Source organism: Moschus berezovskii, chromosome 4 (assembly GCF_049115385.1).
Source record: "Moschus berezovskii isolate FMDL1 chromosome 4, NW_MosBer_1.0, whole genome shotgun sequence".
Taxonomy (NCBI): domain Eukaryota; kingdom Metazoa; phylum Chordata; class Mammalia; order Artiodactyla; family Moschidae; genus Moschus; species Moschus berezovskii.
The window spans coordinates 71,037,563-71,062,409 of NC_142463.1; the positions used below are offsets into that span (position 1 = coordinate 71,037,563).

Here is a 24,847-nt window from a genome sequence, read left to right on the forward strand (position 1 = left end):
ATATTAGCTGAAATTAACAGGAAAACAAAATACAGTGAATGCAAAGCGTGTCTTCAGTATGAGAGATACTTTCCTTTTTTAGAAAACCTCAAAATAAAAGAGATTACAAAAATCATTAAGATGTTAGATTCTACATTTTTATTAATGTTTTATTTATTATTTTATTGGAGGCTAATTATTTTACAATATTATATTGGTTGGTTTTGCCATACATTGACATGAATCCACCCCGGGTGTACATGGGTTCCCCTTCCTGAACCCCCCTCCCACACCTCCCTCCTCCCTTTATCCTCCCTCTGGGTCATCCCCGCACACCAGCCCCGAGCATCCTATAACATGCATCGACCCTGAACTGGCGATTCATTTCACATATGATAATATACATGTTTCAATGCCATTATCCCAAATCATCCCACCCTCACCCTCTCCCACAGAGTCCCAAAGACTGTTCTATACATCTGTGTCTCTTTTGCTGTCTCGTATACAGGGTTATCATTTGCATCTTTCTAAATTCCATATATATGCGTTAGTATACTGTATCGGTGTTTTTCTTTCTGGCTTACTTCACTGTGTATGATAGGCTCGAGTTTCATCCACCTCATTAGAACTGATTCAAATGCATTCTTTTTAATGGCTGAGTAATACTCCATTGTGTATATGTACCAAAGCTTTCTTATCCATTCGTCTGCAGATGGACATCTAGGTTGCTTCCATGTCCTGGCTATTATAAACAGTGCTGCGATGAACACTGGAGTACATGTGTCTCTTTCAATTCTGGTTTCCTCGGTGTGTATGCCCAGGAGGGCGATTGCTGGATCAAATGGCAGTTCTATTTCCAGTTTTTTGAGGAATCTCCACACTGTTCTCCATAGTGGCTGTACTAGTTTGCATTCCCACCAACAGTGTAAGAGGGTTCCCTTCTCTCCACACCCTCTCCAGCATTTATTGCATGTAGACTTTTGGATAGCAGCCATTCTGACTGGTGTGAAATGGTATCTCATGGTGGTTTTGATTTGCATTTCTCTGATTATGAGGGATGTTGATCATTTTTTCATGTGTTTTGTTAGCCATCTTTATGTCTTCTTTGAAGAAATGTCTGTTTAGTTCTTTGGCCCATTTTTTGATTGGGTCATTTATTTTTCTGGAATTGAGCTGCAGGAGCTGCTTGTATATTTTGGAGATTAATCCTTTATCAGTTGCTTCATTTGCTATTATTTTCTCCCATTCTGAAGGCTGTCTTTTCACCTTGCTTAAAGTTTCCTTTGCTGTGCAGAAGCTTTTGATTTTCATGAGGTCCCATTTGTTTATTTTTGCTTTTATTTCCAATATTCTGGGAGGTGGGTCTTGGAGGATCCTGCTGTGATTTATGTCGGAGAGTTTTTTGCCTACGTTCTCCTCTAGGAGTTTTATAGAATCTGGTCTTACATTTAGCTTTCTAATCCATTTTGAGTTTATTTTGGTGTATGGTGTTAGGAAGTGTTCTAGTTTCATTCTTTTACAAGTGGCTGACCAGTTTTCCCAGCACCACTTGTTAAAGAGACTGTCTTTTCTCCATTTTATATTCTTGCCTCCTTTGTCAAAGATAAGGTGTCCATAGGTGCGTGGATTTATCTCTGGGCTTTCTATTTTGTTCCATTGATCTATATTTCTGTCTTTATGCTATTACCATACTGTCTTGATGACTGTGGCTTTGTAGTAGAGCCTGAAGTCCGGCAGGTTAATTCCCCCAGTTCCATTCTTCTTCCTTAAGATTGCTTTGGCTATTCGAGGTTTTTTGATCCTCTACACAGAAAACCCTAAAGACTCAACCAGAAAACTACTAGAGCTAATCAATGAATACAGTAAAGTTGCAGGATATAAAATTAACACACAGAAATCCCTTACATTCCTATACACTAATAATGAGAAAATAGAAAGAGAAATTAAGGAAACTATTCCATTTACTGTTGCAACGAAAAGAATTAAATACTTAGGAATATAATCTACCTAAGGAAACAAACCTTGATAATATATTAAAAAGCAGAGACATTACTTTGCCAACCAAGGTCCGTCTAGTCAAGGCTATGGTTTTTCCAGTGGTCATGTATGGATGTGAGAGTTGGACTGTGAAGAAAGCTGATCACCGAAGAATTGATGCTTTTGAACTGTGGTGCTGGAGAAGACTCTTGAGAGTCCCTTGGACTGCAAGGAGATCCAACCAGTCCATTCTAAAGGAGATCAATCCTGGGTGTTCATTGGAAGGACTGATGCTAAAGCTGAAACTCCAATACTCTGGCCACCTCATGCGACGAGTTGACTCACTGGAAATGACTCTGATGCTAGGAAAGGTTGGGGGCGGGAGGAGAAGGGGACGACGGAGAATGAGTTGTCTGGATGGCATCACCGACTCTGTGGACATGAGTTTGAGTGAACTCCGGGAGTTGGTGATGGACAGGGAGGCCTGGCGTGCTGTGATTCATGGGGTCGCGGAGAGTCGGACACGACTGAGCAACTGAACTGAACTGAACTGAAGGAAACAAAAGACTTGTACATAGAAAACTATAAAACACTAGTGAAAGTAATCAAAGAGGACACTAATAGATGGAGAAATATACCATGTTCGTGGATTGGAAGAATAAATATTGTAAAAATGAGTATACTACCCAAAGTAATTTATACATTCAATGCAATCCCTATCAAGCTACCAACGATATTTTTCACAGAACTGGAACAAATAATCTCACAATTTATTAATGTTTTAAATGCGTGTGGTATTGATCAACTATCCTGCTTGGATATGAGTGCATTTATACCTGCTTTCAAGTGCCCTTCCCCTCCACTTTTAGATTTTTATTAGCTATGTTATTTTTACATTGTCAAAGTCTATTAAAAAAACAAAAACAACTCTCTCACTTATAACCACTATTCCCATATTTTTTTAGTCTTGGTTCTATATTTAAACAGATTGAGTATTTTTCCATTTTCCCAATAGTGCCTGTATTTCATCATTCTTTAACTTGTTTTAAGTTGGATTTCACTATCTAGTAATTTTTTTCAAGATTATGAGAGTAGTAAACTACCAACCTTTTCACACTGGAAAATCTCCACCTGTTTGTCCGGTTTACACATTGTTTGGCTATAATATTTCTGGGTCAGCCAAACTCCGAATGTTGTAGACTAGCATAAGATAATTTTCTGCAGTGATGGAAATGTTCTCTATTTGCACTATCTAATATGGTAGCTACTAGCTACTGTGCAACATGACGCTATGACCACAAGAGATTGGCTAGTAGCTATCACACTGAAGACTGCAGCATAGCCACTGCTCTGTCGATTTCTGGCACTGAATATGCTGTGAGCAATCTGGAGGACAAGTCTTTAATCTTCCCATACCACTTTGTACATAATTTGCTTTAAGTGTTTATGGAGCATTGTGTCAAATTTTCCTAGAACATGGGGTATTCTTTTAATTTGCATATTTGAATCTTCATTAATTTCAAGGACCTCTTCTTGCTTATTTTTGCATATATCTTCTTTCCATTTGCAGTGGGATACCAATTATCCTAAGTATTAGAGTATCTGTCTGTCATCCATAACCATTAACTAATATGCTTTATATTCTTAACCTCTACATTCACTGTGAATATTTTCTCAAGCTTTTCTTCTATGCCAATAGTCCAATTTTCAACATGGTCCATTGAATAGGTAGTTCTTTTGTTATTTCTGCAATGGTTTTCAGTTCAGTTGCTCAGTCATGTCCGACTCTTTGCGACTCCATGAACTGAAGCACACCAGGCCTCCCAGTCTATCACCAACTCCCGGAGTCCACCCAAACCCATGTCCATTGAATTGGTGATGCCATCCAACCATCTCATCCTCTGTCGTCCCCTTCTCCTTCTGCCCTCAATCCTTCCCAGCATCTTCTAAATGCTCTAATGATGTGAGTTACTCATTAAATTTTTTTCTATCATATTTAAAATCTATTTTCTGTGCCCTCCAAGCTCAAGTTTGTTTTCATTTCTCTATGGTATGAAGGATAGCATGGGGAAAGGAAGAACCTGCCTAAACAAGGGCTCTGTTTATTCTTCTGAGATTTTCTTGGATATTTCGTATTACCTAACTGGGGGGATACAAGCCAAAACCTGGGCTTCAGGATTCAGATAATTTCTGAAATAGAGTGTGCTGTTCCAAGGCCTTCCCTTTAATTAAGACTCAGATGTTCACTTTCTAATCTCTTTCACTGGGTTGTTCCTTCTAAAAATTTCTACAACATCTCAGTCAGACATACTCATTTTCTTCTGGCCACATTTGGGATATGACTGAATGCTCTGAGGGTTTTAGTGACTTACTTATACAGCGTGGTGACAAAGGAGAGGGGAAGATAGTTGAGGTTAGAAGCTGAGCTCTGGTAGGCCTCTGTGCTCTAAAACAGTTTTCTTTCTTTCCTTAGCTTTTGCTTTGAAAGTTTATTTGAAAGACTAATACTTTGGCCACCTCATGAGAAGAGTTGACTCACTGGAAAAGACTCTGATACTGGGAGGGATTGGGGGCGGGAGGAGAAGGGGATGACAGAGAATGAGATGGCTGGATGGCATCATCGACTCGATGAACATGAGTTTGAATGAACTCCGGGAGTTGGTGATGGACAGGGAAGCCTGGCGTGCTGTGATTCATGGGGTCGCAGAGAGTCAGACACGACTGAGTGACTGGACTGAACTGAACTGAAGATCCTTTTAGTGGGAAAGCATATGCCTTAAAAAAAAAATTACTGTTTTGTTAGATGGTTGGGGTAGGAAATTACAAGAGCAGTTTCAGTCCACCTCTGGGGCAGTACTTAAACAAATGAATTTTGTTCAGTATTTAAACACCTGAAACTTATATAATACTGTAGTACATCAATTATAGCTCAAGAAAAACAATACTTTGAACCTATCTGCTCTTGTGGCATAAGAATATTAAGTTTTCATACATATGGCTGCTTCCTGCTCCCTAAGATTCATTCAGCAATTATTTTTTGATCACCTGTTATATGCCAGGCACACAGTATACACCAGTAAATAAGACAAACAAGGTTCTAATATATTACATGTGTGTGAGTTAATTTTTAAAGTGAAGGTAATTTCAGACACTAATAAGAGCTACAAATAATATAAAACACAATGATGAAATAGACAGTAACAGCATTAGGGATTTACTTGACAGAGGTGGTCAGGAAAAATCTCTATGAGTTGGTGACTTTTAAATTTAGATATAAATGACGAGAAGGGATCAGCCATGGGAAGATCAGGGAGCACAGCATTCCAAATACAGGGAAGAGCAAGAGCAAAAACCTGTAGGAGTGAACGAGCTTGGTTCAAGAAACAAAAAGAAAATTGGTGCTGCTAGAGCATGATGTGAAGGGGAATGCGGTTTATGATTCAGTCTCAGAAGTAGGCAGGAGCCAGACCACTCAAAGACTTTAAAGCCAGAGAAGAAAGGTGACAATTTTGCTAGGCTGACCAAGTATTCTTCATTGTTATTTTCCTATAACTATTTGCAGGCTCTAATTCTTATTTCCATTCTAGCAATGGTTCCATCAAAAGTTATTTAAATATAAGTACATTAACAAATTATAATGGTAATCAAATAATTTCATATGGTATAAAAACTGAAGTGCTCTTTACTTTTCTGCACCAAGCCCTTTACTCTCCACAGACAGGCTTTGACAGATATCACAGCAGACATCCCAATGTACTTACACACACACACGTGGATACTTTTTAACATACACAAATGGAATTATCACATACACTGTCTATAATTTTTCTCATTATGTCTTGCAGAGCTTTCCTTATTCTTTCTTAAAGATACAGACTTTTATAAACATGCATCTACTATGGTTTAACCACTCTCCTTATGATGAGTAGTTAACCACGCTTTTAAATACTAAAAATGTTAGATTTATGCATCCATTTTAAGAAGTTACATAAAGAATACAAACCAAACCTAAAATAGGAAGTAATAAAAGAGCGGGAAGAAAACAGGGTTGGGGGGAGCTTACTGTTTAAATTGCAGTTGTTTTTTAGTATTGTGCCGGCCAGTGGTATTAGAAATATTGACTACTGTCAGTTCCACTGCTTTCTCCTTTCTTGAATGCCCTACAGATATCTAACATACTACCCAATTCTAAACTGAAACATCATTAGTTTTTAAACTTTTATACAGGAACTCTTGAATAGGAAATCAGTACTTGATATACTTTAACATTTTAAGCCTGACAAAGTAAAACTTAAAACATGGTTTACAAATAGACATCACACCCTTAAAGGAAATAACAGAAACAATTAGTAATCTCTCTATGCTCTCTTCATAGAGATTTCAAAATAAATCTAAGGTTATACATAGGATGTGGGTTTTTTGCTCAGAGTAGTATTACAGAAGGTTTGTGGTATTAGAAGGGTCATGACACAATGCAGGTTGCTTAGTCTCAAATACAAGTGTAAAGCTTACATTTAAAAATATTTTAAATTATACCCACAGATAAAAAATGTAACAAAAAGAGATTATGCTACATAAAGATATATACGAGCTCTTCTTCTACCCAGTAAAAATTAAACCACTTTAGAGACCATTAAAAGGCACTATCTTGACTGTTTTAAAGGTTAAATAATGCTTTTTTTTAAGGCTATATTATGAAACTATGTTCAACGGTCACAGAGGCAACCATATTAACTTGCAGCAAGCAGCGGCACAATTTCTAAGTCCTAATGTGATATTTTTCAGTTAAAGCAAAATATATTAAGCAAATTATAACTACATATGAAATTATGATAGTAGCAGAAAATACAATGATTTGAGTAAATCCGTGACAGTTGATAAGCAATCACTGTGATTAATCAACATAACCTTACTGAAACATCAATAGCAACCACTAAGCTTTAGGAGGTTTTTACTGATTTGTACTTTGCCTTAGGAACAATTATTCAGAATAGTAAATGTGGTAAATGGTAGCCTCTCCATGACTTCAAGGTGACTCATTTGAAACATCTAAAAACAAATCATATTCATATCATGTACTATTGGTAAGTTTCTAAAACAATTTCCTGTAATTTCAAGTCAGAGACAAAAAGATTTGAATACTCTTTATGTTTTAGTAACTAGAAAAAAAAAGTACATATAAATATTTTTAAGAAATAATAAAGTAAGTTGAAAAGTATGGAAAGGAGAAAATAAAATTTTTTCTCACTACTAAGATAGATTTAATTGCATTTTCTTTTTTTAATTGGACGATAATTGCTTTACAATATTGTGTTGGCCTCTGCCATACATCAACATGAATCAGCCACAGGTATACATATGTCCCCTCCCTCCTGAACCCCCTTCCCTTCTCCCACACCATCCCATCCATCTAAGTTGTCACAGAACACTTGGTTGTGTGCCCTGTGTCACAAAGCAAATTCTCACTTGCTATCTATTTTACACATGGTAATAGATATATTTCTATGCTATTCCCTCAGTTTGTTCCACTGTCTCCTTCCCCTACTGACATAAACACATTTTTAAAGTGATGTTTCTTAGTAGATCAGTTAAATATACACATGAAAAAAATAAGCATTTGCACAAGGTCCAAAAGCTAGAAAATATTTCTTATAAATCAATTTAATTAGAAACAGATCAATTTTGTGACCAATACTTAAAATTCTATCAAATTTCAGGGGTTCCTAAAAACCATGGAATTTTTATAAAGTACTTTTAATTTTTAAAAAATTGAACCCCCCCCACACACACACCTGCATTGCATGGCTTATGGGATCTTAGTTCCCTGATCAGGGATTGAACCCAGGACCCTTGCTGTGAGAGCACTGAGTCCTGACCACTGGACCTCCAGGGAATTCCCATAAATTATTTTTTATAACAGACTTTGATTCTCAAACAGTTTTAAATTTCAAAAAAAAACTGAGAAGAGTACCATATACTCCTCTGCACTGTTTCCCCTATTATTAATATCTTCTGTGTTGTTAAAATTAATGAACCAACACTGATACACTGTTAGTAACTAACATTTACAGTTTATTCAGATTTTCTTAGATGTTTTGTTTTTTGTTTTAAACCCAAGGTCCTTTCTCTGTTCTAGGATCTATGCAGGATACCACATTACATTTGGTTGTGTTTCCTTAGGTTCCTCTTGGCTGTGATAGTCTCTTGGATTTTCCATGTTTTTGATGACATTGACAGCTTTGAGGCATGCTGGTCAGGTGTTTTGTCAGATGCCCCACTACTGAAATTTGTCTGATATTTTTCTCACAGTAAGAATGTGATTATGGGTTACTGGAAGACCACAGAAGTAAAGTGCCATTTCATCACATCCTATTAAGACTATATACTATCAGTGTGATTTACAACTATTGATGCTGATTTGATTATCTGGGTTAGGCAGTGTTTTGTCAGGTTTCTTTTAAAAAGTGAGTCTTGGGGACTCCCCTAGTGGTCCAGTGGTTAAGAATCTGCCTTCCAATGCAGAGGACGCAGGTTCAATTCCTGGTCAGGGAACTAAGATCCCAGGTGCTGCAGAGCTACTGAGCCAGAGCACCACAACTAAGATCCAACTCAACCAAATAAATAATTTTTTTTTAAGTCTTTTTCCCTTACCCTTTCCATTCTGGACTCCATGGAAGGAAGTCACTGTGCACAGCCTACATTTAAAGAGTAGAAATTTATGATTCCCTTTTAAAGGCAGAGTATCTACAAAAATTATTTGGGATTCTTCTGCATAGAGATTTATCTCTTCTTCCTCATTTATTATTAACTCATTGCACTTTGATCTATAATCTACTACTATGTTAATAATTTTTTCCTATTTTAAATATTGTTCCACCTTTGGCCACTGGGAGCTTTTTCAGTTGGCCCCTCTCTGTTCCATTAATGTAGGGTTTTATTTTATTTTGTTTTGGAGCACTTCCTTACTTTCTGACACTGTAAGATATCCAAGCTCATCTTGTATATTTCCTGTTCCAGGCCTGGAGTCAGCTATTTCTCTGAGGAGCCTTGGTTTCTTTTATTGGAGAATGGTATTAGAAATCAAGATCTATGTGCTAAGTGTACATAAACTAATTTTTATTTAAAAATTTTTTTTGGCCACATTACACCACTTATGGCATCTTAGTTCCCCTAGTAGGGCTTCCCAGGTAGTGCAATGGTAAAGAATCCTCCTCCCAATGCACTAGATGGCAAGAAACGCAGATTTGATCCCTGGGTCAGGAAGATCCCCTGGAAAAGGAAACAGCAACTGCCTCCAGTATTCTTGCTTGGGAAATCCCACAGCCAGAGGAACCTGGCAGGTTACAGTTCATGGGGTGGCAAAGAGTTGGACACAATCGAGTACACATACACAGGGACTGAACCCTGGTCATGGCATGAAAGCACCAAGTCCTAATCATTGGACCACCATGGAATTCCTTAATTTTTAATAACACCAAGATGATCACCGACAGTAAGGGTCTAATCTTAATTCTTTCATTAATTCTTTAGATGCTATTAAGAGCTGGTCTCAGGTAAGTGAATGACATCCTTCATTCCTAGATACAGCAATATCTTAAAAACCTCTAGATACTTAATCCCTTTATATTTAATTGCATACTAAAGCTGAAGATCAGAGAACCAACTCTGAGCACTTTAGTTAAAAAAAAAAAAATTAACATAATTTACAAGATGGACATGAGTTTGAGTGAACTCCGGGAGTTGGTGATGGACAGGGAGGCCTGGCGTGGGGTCGCAAAGAGTCAGACACGACTGAGCGACTGAACTAAACTGAATAACCAGATAGCAAGCTGAATAAAATACTTTGTATACATTAACTCCCTTTGTTGAGAACTAGTATTAAGACCAGATAAGATTACAAAATAGCTATTTTCCTAACTTTAAAATGCTTAAAAATTCAAAAAAGATCATGAAAGAAAAATGAAAAATATTTTAATATTTAAATAAGTTGCTCAAAACAGAAATCATTGTACTTAAAGGGGAAAAAATCCTCCAAAAAGAAGTCTGTTAGTCAAGAGCTGGCATATAAACTACCACCTGCTGTGAAACTATTAACAAGTTAAATTAGCTCAGAAAACTAGGAAATACAAACTAATCACAAAGCTTCATGATAAACTCAATCATTTAGTAATGTCATTGTAATTTACATTATTAAGATATACTTTCTTAAGTTAAATGGTAAAGATTTTTATCACTTCCTCTCTATCTCTGTCAAAACTGCCTACTGATCTGGGCACACTGATTTAAATCTAACTCCCTCATTTTATGTCAAAACAGAATTCTGAGTGGGTGTTTTTAAGCCAAGAGTGGTTGGGGTATTGCCCATATGAGGCATCCCTAGAGGTGATCTGCTGGGCAAACTAACGAAAGTGGGTAAATGTTACTGGGTACCAGGAAAGGAACGCAAATTTGAATTTGAATAGAACTGTTTTAAATTTAAAACTTTTCATTATTTATAACAAAGTAGCATTAATTTTTTAGATGTGCTTAGCTCACAGAAGCTTTTAATATGGTTATAACAAATTAATATGTTTATCTTTATAAAAATCAAAACACAAACTCAATTCCAGTTAAATATCAGAAGGCTTGGGTTCAATTCTCATCTGTTTTCCTCAATGAACTGAGCAAAAACTTAACTTTTCTGTGTTTTGTTCTATCACTTGGAAAGCGCAGAGAGTATTAATGTAAAAATATAGTCCTCAACTAGTAAGTAACATTTGGATCAATAAAATAAAGGTGGAAAATTCCACGAAGAGAAGGAAACAATTTTTAACCACCATTTCCTCCCATCTAAATACTATGAATTCCTACAAGCATATTTTTTTCTGAATGAAGTTCAAATTAATCTTTTTAAAAGGTTAAATGTCATCTAACTGACGACTCCTATGCTCAGAACCCTCCCTTACTCAGAGAAGAGGCGAAGTTCCTTGGCCATACATATTTGGCCTTATTTACCTCTCAGACTTCCTCTAATGTCCCCTCTTACTCCACTCAGGGACTGAGACATGCCCCTGGCATTAGGCCCTTTGTTCTTCTGATTCCCTTAGCAGGGCATTCCTATCACAAATCTGCATTGCAAATCTTTGTTTAAAAAACACCTTCTAATGAGCCTTTCCTGATCACATTACTTAAAATAGCAATGGTAGCCTACCTCAACACCGGAACACTCTCCTTTTCCTACATTTTTCTCTATTGTATTCATCATCTTCTGAATTACACACTACAAGATTCATTTGTTTTGTTCATCCTACTTCTTCCTCTCCCAGTAAGCTTGATTGATGAGGAAAGGAATCTGTTTTATGCGTTTTGTTCACTAATTCTTATAAATAGTGTTTAGTGTGACTAGTACATAGCATGTATTCCATAAATATTTGCTGAATTGAAACTAATACTCCACTTAAATAATTTAATCTGTTCTCCACAATCTGGGCTTTTAAATGAGAATGATTAATATAATATGAGATGAAATAACAGAGCTCTATAACAGAGGGGGTTATGAGAGCAGAGACATAACAAAATTGGCTGGACTGGCATCATCAGGGAAAGACGATCACAATATGTCAAACTTAATCAGACCTTTGAAATGATAAGCACGATCAAAGGAGGAGAGAAGAAAAACAGAGTGAATCTCAATGACAGATTCAAAGAGTTCTTAACTAGTTCATGGTGGCTCAAGCACAGGTATATGCTGGGAAAAGCAGGAAATGAAGTCCGAAAGGGTGGTAAGAATCAGAGCAGGAATGGTCTTGTGAGAACACCCAGAATTTGAACTTCATCCTGAAAGCCATGGGAGCTATCGAAACACGCAGGTGAAGAACGGGGAACTAGTAGTAACAAAGCTGTAGGAGAGAGTCTACCAAGAAACTCCATATAATTAACATGACAGTATTTGTAAAACTAAAGAAAAAAACATTTCATTTTAGTTCTGGAAGGAATTTAAGTTACAGAGTGGGTACTTAAACTTACAATAAAATCTCATTTAAAAATCTTTATGCTCAGTTTCCTCCACTATTAGATGGGAATATTAACAATAACTAGTATCATATGACTGTTACAAGGATTAAATAAGTAAATATAAATATATTGTTAATAATAATGCCTGACAAGTTTTAAGTATTCAACGATGCTAGCTATTAATACTTTAAATACACAAAAAATGAAGACTAACTTACAGTGGACAGAAATAAGTTCACCCCCCCCAAAAAAAAGTCAAAGCAATTCTTAATTTGAAGCTTCATCTAATTCTTGGAAATGGATAAATTCATTATCTGGAGTGGATAAAAATTATCTTAAAGGGAACTCAGAAGACTTTCTGCATTTTGGTTGTAATTTTTGGAAGCCCTTACAATGCTGAGTGTGATCTTTTACATAAGGTCACTGATAAGCTGATTTTCTGGAAACTAGTTAGGGAAGAAAGAACACTTGATAACTTGATACATGCTTTCTCATTTAATACCAACTCTAAAGCCGATAACTTTAGGTTTGAGTGAGTAAATTCAAAATCAAGTTAAATAACTTGTCAGACAAGACAGCTAAGTTGTCTTCAAAATCTATACTGTCAACCAATCAAAAAAATCTCTAGCAATTACAAGAAAACAGAAAGACAAAAATTGTGACCACAGAGTTACTCAGTATTCTAAAATTCTCGTTTCCAATAAAAACTAAGTTTATTGACCCTTTTAATTCTGATCAAAGTATATCATATTTATTTTTGCAGGCTACATATAGAAATTCCATTAACCTGAGCCATTCAATTAGCTTGTAAAGTATATGTGCAGACAGCAAGAAAAAAATAAATTTCTCCTTTAAACGATAACAATGGCATCATCTCACATATATTTAAAGCCATTAACAATTATTGTTCTGTCTCTCAGTCATGTCTAGCTCTTTTATTATTACTAGTGTTATTAGTAACATCATAACATTAGTTAGTACTAACATTATTAGTTAACGAATAATAAACATTTATCATTAATAAATACACTTATTCAGTTCAGTTCAGTCGCTCAGTCGTGTCCGACTCTCCGCGACCCCATGAATCACAGCACGCCAGGCCTCCCTGTCCATCACCAATTCCCGAAGTTCACTCAAACTCATGTCCACAGAGTCGGTGATGCCATCCAGCCATCTCATTCTCTGTCGTCCCCTTCTCCTCCCGCCCCCAACCTTTCCCAGCATCAGAATCTTTTCCAGTGAGTCAACTCGTCGCATGAGGTGGCCAAAGTATTGTAGTTTCAGCTTTAGCATCAGTCCTTCCAATGAACACCCAGGATCGATCTCCCTCAGAATGGACTGGTTGGATCTCCTTGCGGTACAAGGGACTCTCAAGAGTCTTCTCCAACAAGATTGCTGGGAGAAATATCAATAATCTCAGATATGCTGATGACACTACCCTTATGGCAGAAAGTGAAGAGGAACTCAAAAGCCTCTTGATGAAAGTGAAAGAGGAGAGTGAAAAGGTTGGCTTGAAGCTCAACATTCAGAAAACAAAGATCATGGCATCTGGTCCCATCACTTCATGGGAAATAGATGGAAAAACAGTGGAAAACACACTTATTATTAACTAATAAATGTTAGTTATTACTAACACCAATAATGTACATATATTTTCAGAGCTTTACATTCTACTCAGTGATATTGCAAAGAAGGGACCCAGACTCAATCACTCCTTCTGTCTAATGACAAATGCACTTAGGCAGAGTCTGCATTTATCTTTCCTAGCCAGTAGGGACCAAATGATCAAAAAACACAAATTCATACATGTGTGAATACAGTGGTAACCACTGAATTAAAAAAATTCTGAATACTAAAATTGCATACAATAAAAACCACTTACTGTAGAAACAACAGGTGAGCAAATTATTATGTTAATTTAACTTCTTCAAATAGAAATATTTGAATGATGGTTATATACTAAGCATTATATACCAACACTGAGAAGGACAGTGACTGAACAAAACAGGCAAACATTTCTCTCTCATGGAGCTCCCATTCTAGTAGAGATGTGGACAACAACAAACATGTATAATTTATGGCAAGAAACAGTTGTTTTGAAGAAATATAAAGCAGCATGAGAGTACAGTGATTAGGATATGAATATTATTATATATAGAAATTTGGCAATAGGAGCTTTATCTAAGAAAACTATACAGACCTGAATGAAGTGATATAGTATTTAAAGTTCATAATGATTACTCTGAAAAATATTAAAATGATATACATGATATCATATTTTTTATATTTAATGTCACTTTAGAGTTCACCTCTTAATTCTATAGGGGTATAATCTGCTTCAAACAACATTACATAATGACTAAAATCCATTAATAAGTGTCATTCTGCTTGAGGAGGAGGAAACCTCGGCAATAACTTGTACAAATAGCTCAGGAAAATGGCTAAAATTTGAAAGATGCCACATTTTTAAAAAAAATAAATTCACTATGAGACATTAAGTAAAACAGCTCCTCCAAAGACTGTGGAAAAGGCATTATTATAAAGAACATTAAGCATATTACAAATGTAGTTTACTCAGAATAACATGGCAGGGTAGTGATTATGAACCAGACCTGAACGTTTCAAGTTGACTATAGACTCTTTGAGAATAAATACAATGAACTTCAACCTCATAAGTGTATCTCCTATAGAATGCTACAGTATGTACATAAATGAGTATTTCCTCATCTAAATGAGACATTCACAAAAGTACAATTTTCCTAACTACTTTTTTTAAAAATAGCCTTTATTTTTACCAATAACTAATTACATAGTCATGTAATTTATGAAATGAAGGGTTTGAAAGAATTTGGATTGTGGGTAAAATTTTTATTTACAAGAGAGCAATAGTAACTGGAAGAGTTGGTCTGAAGAGATTTGAAGTGTAAAAATATTTGACTAAGTTGAGTTCTCCCCCTAGTGGAACTTGAAAATGATCTAAAATATTTCCATGATTAAACATAACCTAAAATGTATTGTTTTTGTAATTGAAAAAGGAGTTTAGGATTTTAACAAAAGATCTATTTATGGATCTTAACTTGTATATAATAAATGAATGAAGGCTGAATCATTAAAATGTTTACTGAAAACATATCTATCACATGTATTAATAGCAAACTGGTCAAGGAAAACTCAGTAAGCAGAAAGATGTAAAAAGCAGAGGACAAGGGGATACAGGAAAACAGCAATTTTCTGACAACATGATAGCTTGTAAATGGTACAAAATTTTAAAGGAATATAAAAACTTTGAAAGAGTGAGAGAGAGTGTGTGTGTGTGTGTGTGTGTGTGTGTGTAGGTGCAAGGGAGAGAGGATAGGGTGGTAATGGTCAAAGAAGAGGCTGGAGGTGAAAGTTTGAACAATAATGAAAAGGCTAGCATTTGTGCTGAGGAGTTTTGATGTGATTTGGTAGGTAAAAGGCAGTAAATAAAGGTTTCTATGCCTTAGAAAGATAATTCTGGTGGTTCCGGGGAGAACTCAGGCCGGAGAAAAAGAAGTTGAACAGGAAGTTGTGACGTGCAGGTAGGGATGAATGCAGATACATTAGGGAGTAGCAGGGAGGAACAGAAAGGCCATGAAAGTTTGTTTTAAGTTTCTGAATTACCTTCGATTTAGTTCTATATTTACCCATGACTTTTATCTTTTAAAGAAACTGAAGAGCTGGACATGTTTAATCTGTATGAATTATTAAGAAATATCTGAAACCAGTCAATCCTAAAGAAAATCAGTCCTGACTATTCATTCGAAGGACTGATGCTGAAGCTGAAGTTCCAATTCTTTGGCCACCTGATGCGAATAACAGTCATTGGAAAAGACCCTGATGCTGGGAAAGATTGAAAGCAGGAGGAAAAGGGAAAGACAGAGGATGAGATGGTTGGATGGCATCACTGACTCGATGGACATGAGTTTGAGCAAGCTCTGGGAGTTGGTGATGAACAGAGAAGTCTGGCATGAGGACGCAAAGAGTTGGACACGACTTAGTGATCTGAACTGAACTTACTGCACTGAAGGCAAATCTACATGAGTAGGTGAGCAGTTGAAATGCTAGTAGGAATGTTAACTAGCACAAGCACTTTGTGAAAATAACTTCATATTCTCAAATAAAGTTGAAAATTTACATACTCTGCCTTGATAAATACGGCAGAACATTAAGAAAGGCGTAATGTGGAAAATTCTGGAAGAGATGGGAATACCAGACCACCTGACCTGCCTCTTGAGAAACCTGTATGCAGGTCAGGAAGCTACAGTTAGAACTGGACATGGAACAACAGACTGGTTCCAAATAGGAAAAGGAGTGCATCAAGGTTGTATATTGTCACCCTGCTTATTTAACTTATATGCAGAGTACATCATGAGGAACGCTGGGCTGGAAGAAGCACAAGCTGGAATCAAGATTGCCAGGAGAAATATCAATAACCTCAGATATGCAGATGACATCACCCTTATGGCAGAAAGTGAAGAGGAACTCAAAAGCCTCTTGATGAAAGTGAAAGAGGAGAGTGAAAAGGTTGGCTTAAAGCTCAACATTTAGAAAACAAAGATCATGGCATCTGGTCCTATCACTTCATGGGAGATAGAGGGCGAAACAGTGGAAACAGTGTCAGACTTTATTTTTTTGGGCTCCAAAATCAAGCAGATGCTGATTGCAGCAATGAAATTAAAAGATGCTTACTCCTTGGAAGGAAAGCTATGACCAACCTAGATAGTATACTGAAAAGCAGAGATATTACTTTGCCAACCAAGGTCCGTCTAGTCAAGGCTATGGTTTTTCCAGTGGTCATGTATGGATGTGACAGCTGGACTGTGAAGAAAGCTGATCGCCGAAGAATTGATGCTTTTGAACTGTGGTGCTGGAGAAGACTCTTGAGAGTCCCTTGGACTGCAAGGAGATCCAACCAGTCCATTCTAAAGGAGATCGATCCTGCGTGTTCATTGGAAGGACTGATGCTAAGGCTGAAGCTCCAATATTTTGGCCACCTCATGTGACGAGCTGACTCACTGGAAAAGACTCTGATGCTGGGAGGGATTGGGGGCGGGAGGAGAAGGGGACGACAGAGAATGAGATGGCTGGATGGCATCACCGACTCGATGGACATGAGTTGGAGTGAACTTCGGGAGTTGGTGATGGACAGGGAAGCCTGGCGTGCTGTGATTCATGGGGTCGCAAAGAGTCGGTCACGACTGAGCAACTGAACTGAACTGAACTGAAGTTCCTACTAAGTTTTAGTAATTCGGTAATAGATGATACCATCAAACAAGACTTGAGATACAAAAGTATAAAAACATTTTGGATGGAATAGAAACACATTTGATTTTAAACATGTTGAATTTGGAGTTCCTGTACAACTTCCAGGAGGAACTCTCCACTGTCCATTAAAAACACTGGTCTACTGATCAAAAGACACAATATGTCAATAACAACAACAAAAGACAAGTTACAAAACGGAAGTAGATATCTGTAAAACATATGACAGAAACCATCACAATATTATAAAGTAATTATCCTCCAATTAACAATAAAATAAAACTTAAAAGAACTATACATACATAAGAAAAAGATAAACAACCCACATGAAAAAATACAGAAGATTGTAATAGGCACTTTATAAAAGATGAAATCCAAGTTTCCAACCTCATTAGTAATACAGAAAATGGAAATTAAAATCATGATGAAATATTACTGCATACCCACCAGACTTGCATAAATTAAAATATCTGACACCACCAAGTGTTGTGGAACAACAGAACTTTAATATGCTGTGGTTGGAAATTAATACTGGCACAAACACTTTGGAAAATAGTGCATGAAGATCTGCATGCTTATGACCCAGCCATTCCACACCCTGCCACACATGCTAAAGAAACTCTTGTGCACTTGTGGTCAGCACAGTGTGTAAGATTGCTTATAATCACAGCATTGTTTGTAACAGTCCCAATCTGGAAATTTACAAATGACCACCAAAATTAAAATGGACATACACATTGTGATATATTTATAAAATGGAACTGTTGCAATGAGAAAAACGATGACTTACTAAAGAAACAGTGAACAAAGAAAGAAGAGACACAAATATTCAACATGACTCTACACGAAATTCAGAAACAGAAAACTAAACTGTATATGAGATGAATACAAAGATGACACTACTATAAGCTAAAGCAGAGGAGTCACTGCTATAAAGTTCTGGATAAGGGAGCAGGGTGTGATCACGCACACTTCTGGAATACAGACAATATTCTATCTTGACCCAAGTAGTAGTTATATGGATACTGTTTTTACAGATAATGTAGCTTTGTTTAATGAACTTTTCTGTATACTATGTTCATAAATTTTTTTTTAAGAAATAAGATTATGCAACTTCCCTGGTAAGACTCCATGCTTCCAATGCAGGGGCCCTGGGATCAATCTCTGGTCAGGGAAGAGATTCAATGTGCTGCAACTAAGAGTTCGCACACCACAACTAAAGATCCTACTTGCCACAACTAAGACCTGGCACAGTCAAATAAATAAATAATTTTTTAATAGGGAATAAGATTGTTAGTTAGGACAAAATATGCTAGGATGGAAACAGATTAGAATTTATTGCTATAAAGATGGCTCTTGAAGCTATGTAGGTGAGGTCCTTCATTGTACACTGCATAGTTTTTAAAAACCTAAAAATCTTGGATTCTCAGAGGAATACAAACACACAGAATTGAAAACAACTTCAACAAGCAAAGAGTCAAAAGTGGATGGTGCTAGGAAAATCAAGAGAGGAGGAAAGCTAAGAGGACAAAGGGGTCAATAATGACAAATGAGATAAGCTCCAGCCAGTTAAGTATTCAAAAAATACCAATGAACCAGCAATTAGGATTCACTCATGAGCCATTTGCGGTTAACATACTCCTATTAACAGTAAAAAAAAAAATTTTAATAGTAAAATTTTATGCATTCCTTTTGGTTTTTAAAACTGGTGAAATACATCTTATATTTCATTTTAAACAAAGCATGCAGCATACCAGGTTCTTCATTTTAATTAGCATTTAAGAATCAACAAAAAGAGTAATTCAAATCGTGCTATTTTGTGACTAAGATGTACAGAAACGCGGCAAAATTTTATAATTTTCATGATATAAATGTAATGACTAAAACTAGAACTGCATATGATAGCATGACTTAAATAGCTGATTAAGATACCTTATGCACTTGCATACCTTATGTAAACTTCTTGTCTGAAGTTTTTCTTTGAAAGTGAAAGTGAAAATCACTCAGCTGTGTCTGACTCTGCGACCCCATCAAATTCTGCAGAGAATACTGGAGTGGGTAGACTTTCCCTTCTCTGGGGGATCTTCCCAACCCAGGGACTGAACCCAGGTCTCCTGTACCAGCTGAGCCACAGGGGAAGCCCAAGAATACTGGAGTGGGTAGCCTATCCTTTCTCCAGAGGATCTTCCCGACCCAGGAATCGAACTGCGGTCTCCTGCATTGCAGGCGAATTCTTTACCAACTGAGCTATCAGGGAAGCCCTGAAGTTTTTTGTGGATATGCAATAATTTCTGGGGAATACTATCAATAGAACATAAAGGATACTGTTTTATAAACTTCTGCAAATCATAATGTGTTGTGATTACTTTTGCCCTAGATCTTAAATTGAAATTTACAGACAAAAAGGCATTTCAGGTGGGAAGAAAATTCTAGATGTTGCAGCCAAAACTGTATTATGGGTTGGAACAGAATGTAATAAAACATTTTTAAAAACAAGATTTTTAAACATAATACTTCAGTTCAGTTCAGTCGCTCAGTCGTGTCCGACTCTCTGCGACCCCATGAATCACAGCACACCAGGCCTCCCTGTCCATCACCAACTCCCAGAGTTCACTCAGACTCACGTCCATTGAGTCGGTGATGCCATCCAGCCATCTTATTCTCTGTCGTCCCCTTCTCCTCCCGCCCCCAATCCTTCCCAGCATCAGAGTCTTTTCCAGTGAGTCAACTCGTCGCATGAGGTGGCCAAAGTATTGGAGTTTCAGCTTTAGTAACAGTCCTTCCAATGAACACCCAGGATTGATCTCCTTTAGAATGGACTGGTTGGATCTCCCTGCAGTACACCCATATAGCAAATATACTTATAAAATAATATAAAACAAATGTATTTATATTATAAAATAAATAGTTCATAATAAATGACAAAACACTTATTTTCAGAGTTTTGAATTTTCTTTCAAAAATAGCTTTGACGATAAGGAAATACGATACAGGTAACAAAAGGAAAAATAGGTAAGCTGGACTTCAAAAATAAAAACTTTTGTGTATCAGAGGACATTAACGACAAAACAAAAAGACCACAGAATGAGAGGAAATACCTTCAAAAATACCTGCATATATCTGACATGGATTGACCTTGAGAATATATAAGAAACTTCCATAACTCAACAACAATCCATTTAAAAATCAGGCAAAGGACTGAACCTACTATTTCCCTAAAGAAGACGTAATGGCAAATAAGCACATGAAAAGATGATCAACATTATTAATCACTGGTGGTGGTTTAGTTGCTAGGTCATGTCCCACTCTTGCGACCCCACAGACTGTAGCCCACCAGGCTATTCTGTCCATGGGATTTTCCAGGCAAGAATACTGGAGTGGGTTGCCATCTCCTTCTCCAGGGGATCTTCCGGACCCAGGAATTGAACCTGGGTGTTCTGCATTGCAAGCAGATTCTTTAGCAACTGAGCTACGAGGGAAGACCTTTATTAATCACTAGGGAAATGCAAATCAAAAGCACAATGAGATACCACTTCACACTCATTAGGATGACTATTTACAAAAAAAAAGCACAACACAGAGAATTAACAAGTATTGGTGAGGATGTGGAAAAACTAGTCCCCTGTGAATTGTTGGTAAGAATGTCAAATGGTGCAGCTGCTGCGGAAAACAGTATAACAATTCCTCAAAAAATTAAACACAGAATTACCACATGATTCAGCAATTTCACTTCTGGGTATATACACACCACAAATGAAAACGTGGGCTCAAATAGTCATTTGTACATTCATATTCATAGCAGCATTACTCACAACAGCCAAAAGGCAGAAGCAATCTAAATGTTCATCAATGAATAAACAGATAAACAAAAAGTAGTATGCACATAAAATGGAGTATTATTCAGCCACAAAAAGGGAAGAAAATTCTGTTACAACATTACAACATGAATGAACCTTGAGGACATTACCCTGAGTAAAATAAGCCAGTCACAGAAAAACAAATACTCTATGATTTTACTTACATGAGAGTAAGTAGAGGAGTCAAATTCAGAGACAGAAAGTACAACGGTGGTTTCCAGGGGTTAAGGGAAGAAGGGAATGGGGAGTTGCTGAACAGGCACAAAGTTTCAGTTTTACAAGGTGAAGAGTTTTGGAAATTAGTTGCACAACAATGAGAATGTACTTAATGAAACAGGCTGTATACATTAAAACTGTAAATTTTACCGCAATAAGTATATTTTTATTGCAATTTAAAAAACTGCACTTGGAAAGGAGTGTTGAAAACAGAAACATCGTCATTAGGATGAAGACATAAGTCACTATCCAGGTGCAGAGGAAAGGGAAAATACTGCATTATTATTACATTTACTTTACTATTTTCATATGGTACCTGGATTTCAAGCTCAGCAATGTGCTGCTGTAGTTCAGCAACAGCTGCTATGCTATCTGCTTCCCGGAGTCTCACAGCCATCACTTCTTCCTTGTTCTAGGTTGGTAAATAAAACAAACCAAAAATAAACCATACAATAAACCAAACCATTAAAAACATAAACACTGTAACTTGTCTCAAATTTCAGTTCAGTTCAGTCGCTCAGTCGTGACTGACTCTTTGTGACCCCATGAATCACAGCACGCCAGACCTCCCTGTCCATCACCAACTCCCGAGTTCACTCAAACTCATGTCCATCGAGTCGGTGATGCCATCCAGCCATCTCATTCTCTGTCGTCCCCTTCTCCTCCTGCCCCCAATCCCTCCCAGCATCAGAGTCTTTTCCAGTGAGTTGTCTCAAATTTAGAAAGTAACAAACAGACCCCTGATTGAACCAGAGGAAAAAAAAGGCCATTATAACTAACACAACATTGTAAATCAACTATATTACAATAAAAAAATCTTTTTAAATGCCATTATATCTTGAACTTGGTATAAAATGAAAAATAAATATAGAACAACATTCCATCTTTAAGAGCACTTGCATATAAATATTGCTCAAACTTTTAAATTAAAAGTTAACTTAATTAAAACTATTAAAATTACTGTTGACTGTGAAAACTTAATTTTTTATCCAAGAACAATTAGTGAGAACTTTCAAATATGTAACAAGGGCAATAGATTGATAGGGAATATAAACACTGTATGTTAGCTGGATAATATTTTTTAAATTATATTTTTTGAGGCAATGAAATGTTAATGAATATTTACTTTATACTACAAAGGAGATAATAGAAGAGACAGATGGGATATACAAAAATATATAATATTGAGGAAATATTAACTTCAGTTGAAATTTAGCAATCAGTATCAAAAATGTGCAGAATGGTGACCATAGGAGAAATTTAGCACCTGACAGTAATATCAAAATTTTTTAAAATTTCAAACTTAGTAAAAATATAATTAAATTTTTAAATAAAAATATATTTAATCTTTTATCTTTTAAGATATTATCCTGGTACTTCATTTCAAGTAAATATTGCTTTAAATATTTTGCCAAGTTGTACATGGCCACTAAGTATAGTTTCTGCACCCAATTAATAACCAGCTCTCAAGCAAGTGTGTGTGCGTGTACAAATATGTTTGTATGTACATTTACAATATATTTTAAATCTAGATTAAAATAGAAGATGTACAGTATATAGCAGCTAAGATATGTAATACTCATTATTATAAATTCTATTTAGTCAATATACTCTCACAGAATGCTTTCCCTAATTTTTGCCAAATCTTGTGTCCATAAGTCACCTACCACTGAAAATGAGGAAAAAATAAAGTGCTGATGTGAACTCTGGCTAATTTTTGTTCGTGTTATTTATTCTGATAATAGAGTTATTATCACTCTGATAACAGTGATAAAACACTGGAAGAAAATTTCCTCAATATTATTGTGCTATTCATAATGTAAAGACTGAAGACACAACACGTTTTTAAGCTTTAACAGTCTAGAGAAGGAGACAAAAACTTTCTTTAAAGGGCCAGATAGTAAATAATTTCAGACTTATAGGTCATACAGGCTATTACAACCACTCTATCCGCCAGTGGAGTGTGAAAGTGGTCACAGACGATATACAAATGAATAGGAAATAAATGAATATATTTCAATATACAAATGAATGTATTCCAATAAAACTTTATTTACAAAAACAGGCAAACAGATAGATTTGGAACATGGGCTATAGTTTGCCAACTTCTGGTCTAGATAATTAACAAAACAGTAAGTCAAGCTTCGATTTGTAGTTTGTCAATTCATGTAGTATAACTACTCCCTTCATGGCTCCTTTTTTCAATTTGACATAACATTAGTGAAGATAACTTTAGTGGCACAACATGGTATTTCTACAATACAGATATAATTAAGTATAAATAATCTGAAATGCACAGATAATAATAAAATGTAAAAATTAGGGAATCATGAAGTTTGAGTAGTTACTATCATTATTTTATCATAATTTGTTAATTATGTTAAATAATTTAATTTTTAATATGGCTGTTTAACAATGTGTCACAAAATTCCTGAAAATTTAACAATTGGTTCTTGCAAGCCTTTACCAGGAAGTTTCAGCATACCATTGTGTCTATGTTTAATAAAACTCAAATCTCTGTCACTCCTTTAAACACTTTAACAGTACTCCACAGATCTTGAGATAACAGGTTCTTTTACTGGTATAAAGAGGAGAGTGAAAAGGTTGGCTTGAAGTTCAACATTCAGAAAACAAAGATCATGGCATCTGGTCCCATCACTTCATGGGAAATAGATGGAAAAACAGTGGAAACAGTGTCAGACTTTATTTTTTTAGGCTCCAAAATCACTGCAGATGCTGACTGCAGCCATGAAATTAAAAGACGCTTACTCCTTGGAAGGAAAGTTATGATCAACCTTGATAACATATTAAAAAGCAGAGACATTACTTTGCCAACCAAGGTCTGTCTAGTCAAGGCTATGGTTTTTCCAGTGGTCATGTATAGATGTGAGAGTTGGACTGTGAAGAAAGCTGATCGCCGAAGAATTGATGCTTTTGAACTGTGGTGCTGGAGAAGACTCTTGAGAGTCCCTTGGACTGCAAGGAGATCCAACCAGTCCATTCTAAAGGAGATCAATCCTGGGTGTTCATTGGAAGGACTGATGCTAAAGCTGAAGCTCCAGTACTTTGGCCACCTCATGCGACGAGTTGACTCACTGGAAAAGACTCTCTTGCTGGGAAAGGTTGGGGGCGGGAGGAGAAGGGGACGACCGAAAATGAGTTGTCTGGATGGCATCACCGACTCTGTGGACATGAGTTTGAGTGAACTCAGGGAGTTGGTGATGGACAGGAAGGCCTGGCGTGCTGTGATTCATGGGGTCGCGGAGAGTCGGACACGACTGAGTGACTGAACTGAGGATTCTCCATGATTTGGCTTTCCTATCTACTGCTCTGGCTTCATATATTACCAGTATTCCTTATCACACACTCCCCTCCAACTCAAATGAACTTTTAGTTCAAGCAAACAACCTTCTCTGTTCTGCTCTTCACATGTGCTATTCCCTTCGCCTCTCTGTTGCCTTTCCTCAATTCTCTGTTGCCTTTCCTCAACTAACTCCTACATATCCTCCGTAATGATTAAGGTCTCAGCTTAATCATTCCTT

The 24,847-nt window shown here is 36.5% G+C and overlaps 1 protein-coding gene across 6 annotated transcripts in view; it reads right to left on the reverse strand.

Annotated features, from left to right (window-relative positions):
* Positions 1-24,847, reverse strand: part of EVI5 (ecotropic viral integration site 5) — a 245,418-nt gene that overhangs the window by 50,503 nt on the left and 170,068 nt on the right. For all 6 annotated transcript variants that reach the window (XM_055403208.2, XM_055403206.2, XM_055403207.2 and 3 more), the window contains one exon: positions 21,622-21,717. In XM_055403208.2, the coding sequence (XP_055259183.1) occupies positions 21,622-21,717 (96 nt within the window). The remainder of the gene's footprint in view (positions 1-21,621; positions 21,718-24,847) is intronic.